Below are 5,741 nucleotides of genomic sequence, written 5' to 3' on the forward strand. Positions count from 1 at the left end.
GCAACACCCTCACATACCTTTCCGCGACTCCTGACCTCCTCATACAATACCACAGCTCCTGTCTCTGAACTCTATCATAATCTTTCTACAAGTCCACAAACACACTATGTAACTACTTCTGTCCTTCACTATACTTCTCCATTAAAATTCTCAAAGCAAACATAGCATCTGTGGTGCACTTAGCTGGCATGAAACCACACTGCTGTTTGCAGATCTCTACTTTTCCTCTAAGCGGAGCTTCCACTACTTTTCCCCAGATTTTCAGGCTGTGACTGATCAACATTTCCCTTTAATTACTACAGCTCTGAACGTTGCCCTTATTCTTGAAAATTGGTACCATTATGCTATGTCTCCACTCCTCAGACATCTTCTGACCTTCCAAGATTCTTTTAAATAACCATGTCAAAAACTCAACCGCTATCTCTCCCAAACATTTGCATGCCTCCACTGGAATATCATCCGGTCCAATTGCTTTACCACACTTAATTCTCCGAATTGCAGCCCTTACTTCCTCCTTACTTACCTGGGGAACCTCCTGATTCACAACCTCTATCTCTTCTAACCTTCCTTCTCTACCATTCTCTTGATTTATCAGTTCCTCAAAATACTCCTTCCACCGTCCCAAGACACTCTCCTCATTAGACAACACATTTCCATCTTTATCCTTAATCATCCTAACCTGCTGCACATCCTGCCCATCACGGTTTCTCTTTCTGGCTAATCTGTACAGATCCTTTTCCCATTCCTTAATGTTCAACTTCTCATACAGATAACTATATGCTTTTTCTTTAGCCTTTGCCACTGCTCTCTTTGTCTTCCCACACATCTCCTTGTACTTCTGTCTACTTTCTTCATCTTGCTGAAAATGCCAATTCTTTTCAGCCAACCGCTTTTCTCTTAAACTTTCCTGAACTTCCTCATTGCACCACCACGTCTCCTTGTCTATCTTCATCTGTCCTGATATCACACCAAGTATCTTCCTAGCCACATCCCTCACTGTATTTGACGTCTCATCCCAGGTATCCAGTACACCACCACCTAGTGCCTGTCTCACCTCATCCCTGATCTTTACACAACAGTCATCATCATTTAACTTCCACCACCTGATCTTAGGTTCTGCTCTCACTCTCTTCTTCTTCTTCACATCCAAAACCATTCTACTTATCATCATCCTATACTGTTTAGCTACACTCTCTCCTGGTACCACCTTGCAATCAATAACCTCTTTCAGGTTTCTTCTCCTACAGAGAATATAGTCAACCTGTGTGCCTCTTCCCCCACTCTTATACGTCACCCTGTGCTCTTCCTTTTTTCTTAAAATAAGTGTTAACCACAGCCATCTTTATTCTTTTCGCAAAATCCACCGCCATTTGTCCTTCTGTATTCCTTTCTTTAACCTCAAACTTACACATCACCTCCTCATTACCACTGTTCCCTTCACCAACATGTCCATTAAAATCTGCTCCAAGAATTATTCTCTCTTCTATAGGAACCTGCAGAACAACTTCATCTAAGTCTCTCCAGAATTCTTCTTTCTCCTCCGTATCACACCCTACTTGAGGAGTATGAGCACTGCTGACATTTATCACCACCCCATCAATCTAAAACTTTACACAGATTACTCTGTCACTTACTCTCTTTACCTCCACTACACTCTTACTAAACTCCTCTTTCAGAATTACCCCTACTCCATTTCTCTTCCTGTCGACACCATGATAGAAGAGTTTAAAGCCACCACCAATGCTCCTGGTCTTGCTGCCCTTCCACCTGGTCTCCTGAACACACAGTATGTCTAACTTCCTACTCTCCATCGCATCAGTTAGCTCTCTCCCTTTACCGGTCATAGAGCCCACATTAACGTACTAAATTTAACCTCCACCTTCCTGCTCATCCTCCCCTCTTTCAACTTCAGAGCTCTCTTCCCCCCTTTCCTCCTCCTCCTTGTCCCAACAGTAGCCCAATTTTTACTAATACACTGTTGGGCACCAGAGGCGGTCGTTGTTAACCCGGCCCCGACCGATCCGGTATGAAATTCCTATTGTTGATCCACATCATTTGATTTGGCGCAGTTTTTACACCGAATACCCTTCCTGACGCAACCCACACTATTTATCTAGGCTTGGGACCAGCACTAAAATACACTGGTGGGTGCATCCTAGTGACTAGGTTACTGGAGTTTTTTTTTTTCAAAGTTCCTAAATAAATGGATAGTTTTGCCAAAAAATGGGCTTTAGACTTGATTAATATTACCATAAATTGAGTTGTTGATAACATTCTTTGAATGAAAATAAACAATTTTAAACATCAAAAACTATGGATTTGCGAGCTTCACTCTTTTCCTAAGCAAGTTTAGTGTAATGAAAAAAAAAAATCACTAAATTTACCAAGAAAACGCACAGAGTTATATTTCTCTTTAACCCACTGCCATATAAATTATGCAAACATTGCCTGTGGTAATACCAACAAACCTAAACTGCAACCTCTTTATCGTCAGCAGAAGCATATTGCTCGTCTTATCAATTATAAAGATCGACTTGATCATGCCAAACCATTTTTATTTCAAATGAAAATTCTTAATATTTATCAGCTGAGTATTTTTAATATACTTTGTTTTATTTATAAATGTAAAACAAACGCATCTCCTGTTTCCTTTCATAACTTATATACCTTGAAAGAAACAAATAAGTATAACTTAAGAAATGATAATCTTGTTCGGCAACTTTTTTCTCTAACTAATTTTGGAAAGTCATGTAAATCATTTCGAGGAGCTTTTCTTTGGAACAAAATAGTTTTGAAAAATTTTAATTTTCCCCATAAATGGAATTACATTTCATTCACAAAAAACTGAAAGAAATAATTTTATCTTTTAAAGACTTATCTTTACATTTTTAACGTTTTATGAAAATATGAAACTTATTATACAATGTAATATATAATAATATCGGTTTTACTATTTATGTGTTTATGAAATAAGTACTATTTTATACAAACTTTGTATTTATATATAAGAATCAATTATAATTTCTTTACAAATTTATTTATATTCTTACGAAATTTATGTTTCTCGCAAATTATTTCTTTAAAATTTTGGTTTTTTCTTTCTTTTAATTTTATTTTAATGCAATTAATATTCACGAGTGGTTCTCGATGATAAGACCAAGAGGTCATCTGCCAGTCTCCGCGTTCTATTTGTTAAGTTTTTTAATTTTAATCTTGTATATTTTATTATATTTGTTATTGTATAACGTTTTTTTAATTGTTACTGTGTAATGATTTTTTTAATCTTTACTATCTTATTGTAAAAATTTATTTAATATTTAAGAAAAGAACAAAAAAAAAATTCAAAAAAAAAATTCAAAAAAAAAAGGTTATTTTTGCAACAGCTGATGGTACCTCTCCAAACGAAAATTTTTTTAGAATGCATAAGAAATTATATATGAATTTATGTAATGATTTAGTTTATAGAGCACATAATATTTATTCCAACGAAAGGCGTTACATATATTTTTTTTCAGATGCTCCACACTTGAATAAAACAGCTTTTAACTGTCTTGCGATTTCTGTTTCTGGACTAGGTACTCGTTATACGTGGAACAATGGTCTGCACTTACTTTGGAGTCACATTTTGCAACTTTATTATGAGGGCTTAAAATGTGGTTTAACATTAGTAAATAAATTCACAAGAGATCACATTAATCTAACACTATATTCAGTAATGTGTGTTCATTTGGCTGCTCAAGTGTTAAGGGAAAAAGTTGGCAAAGTTTAAAAAGAATTTGGTCCCCCAGAAAGTGTTGGAACTGTTTAATTTTGTCTTATGATGGATACATTTTTTGACTGTTGTTGTTCCAAGTAAAAATAAAGCTATTAAAAAATTAAAAGAAAATCTAAAACCATCTGTTAATGATATGCGTTTTGAATGGTTTATTATAACAAAAGTAGAGATTCTATTGACAATCGAAATGACAGGAATTATACTGCTAATGCTAAGACCCAGAAATGCTGGGTATAATGGCAACACTATCATGTCACAATATTCTGTACAATTTATTGTTGGTAATGTTTAATGTCAAAGACATAATTTTAGTGAGATTAATGATTCACCATTGCCAAATGGAAAAATAAATTGTACTAAGTAGCTAATTAACTTTTCCGAAGTCCTAGACTATGACTATATTCCTATCAAAACAGCTATTTTCATAGCTACATATAAAAACGATTACGTTATTGGCTTAGAAGTTACTTTTAGTGCTCGTGGCAATTTTTTTCTGTATTTATTTATTTTGTCAGAGCAGGCATTCCTCTTTAATAAAAGCAAGGATTTTTTTAAAAATTATAATGGGTGCTTACCCCAGCAATAAACCTTATATTGATCCTCATCATTGATTTGAATACCTGAGAGTTTGCATTAAATTAAGTGAGTATTCTTAATTTAGGTTGCTACGTCTCTAAAGTCAAAGTACTATAGTATTTGTGCATCAATTAGGTGGAGTCTATCAAGTACGTATGCAGGTAAGGGGTAGGAGTAAACAGAAGGAGGTGTTGACATTTTCCTAAAGTTTGAGGAAAAGTTACAACATCCGATGGCAATTGATATTAATGTCAATTATATAATAATACTATATTTGAAGATCTAAATCGTTCAAATAAAGTTTCTTTTTTGCCGTTTGCAGTCTAGTTGTAAAAAAGTGAATTTATTGGTTCGATATATTAACTTATTAATATATTTCGTTCGATAATTTTTTTACTAAAATTTAAAAATCAGCATACTAAATAGAGATCTATAAGTTCAAATAAAAAAATCAAATGATTCTTTTTTAAATTTATATTCGTTCCATTTCGAAATTTGCCTAAATTTTCTGAAACCCTCATTCACAAAAACTCACTTTTTGTGAATGAGGTCATTTTTTAACTTATTTAAAATTCAACTGATGAAAACTTTAACTGATAAAACTTAAAAATTCAACATATAGCGAGTTTATCAACAATTTTTACAAAGTAAATGTTTTTCATAGTTATAAATTTTCACTTTTAATTTATCATATTTTAGTCATTTCCCTCTTACAACGAGCGGACCACCTTTTTTTTTTGAACAGATTTAGACTCCCCATATAGTTATTTTTCAGAATTAACCCCCTCGATTTTGAAATTAAATCAAACAAAAAAAATTAATACACACTACCCGCTAGTAAAACGACGATTAGTTTTTATTTCAAAAGTGAATTCCTTTATCTAAAGAAATCCTAAAGCATGTTAAATATTTTATTTTTAGATAGTTTAATAATTTGAGCTATTCCATCTATTCGAGGCACTGCGCGTCGTTAAAAACATTAAAAAAAAGCTGAGTCATATCCCATATCAATTCATTTGCAATCTAAATATTTGATTATTTCACATTTTAATTCTCAGTAATTTGATAATTACCATCAAATAGCAATTTCTTTTTACGTTGAATAATAAAATTTGGGTGATGGGATGGCTAATGTCTAGGTACTCCGAAAAGTTTTTATGGTTTTTATCATAGAACACCGCGAAATAACTTTCTAATAATTATGAAATTTCTACTTCCTCGCCGATGTCGCATTTATAGCCGAAAAAGCATCAAGCCACGGACTGTTGATTACGAAGTTAGCCCTTTAATCACTTGTGCTGCTTAAATATGTAGTTTTAAAAAATATTTTATTACTTTTCCCTTCTCAAAGCTAAAAAAATAATTAATAAACAATATTAAAATACGAAAA

The 5,741-nt window shown here is 33.3% G+C and overlaps 2 protein-coding genes across 2 annotated transcripts; both read right to left on the reverse strand.

Annotated features, from left to right (window-relative positions):
- Window positions 1–289: 289 nt before the first annotated feature.
- On the reverse strand, window positions 290–1,156 carry LOC136081243 (uncharacterized). The gene has a single exon (XM_065798544.1). It carries the CDS (start codon window positions 1,154–1,156, stop codon window positions 290–292), a length of 867 nt encoding a protein of 288 aa, XP_065654616.1.
- Window positions 1,157–1,283: 127 nt separating this feature from the next.
- LOC136081244 (uncharacterized) lies at window positions 1,284–1,844 on the reverse strand. The gene is made up of 2 exons (XM_065798545.1): window positions 1,644–1,844; window positions 1,284–1,601 (listed from the first exon to the last, which is right to left on the reverse strand). The coding sequence occupies exons 1-2, from the start codon at window positions 1,842–1,844 to the stop codon at window positions 1,284–1,286; spliced, it is 519 nt and encodes a 172-aa protein (XP_065654617.1).
- Window positions 1,845–5,741: the final 3,897 nt, after the last annotated feature.

The sequence above is a fragment of the Hydra vulgaris genome, chromosome 06 (genome assembly GCF_038396675.1).
Source record: "Hydra vulgaris chromosome 06, alternate assembly HydraT2T_AEP".
NCBI lineage: Eukaryota > Metazoa > Cnidaria > Hydrozoa > Anthoathecata > Hydridae > Hydra > Hydra vulgaris.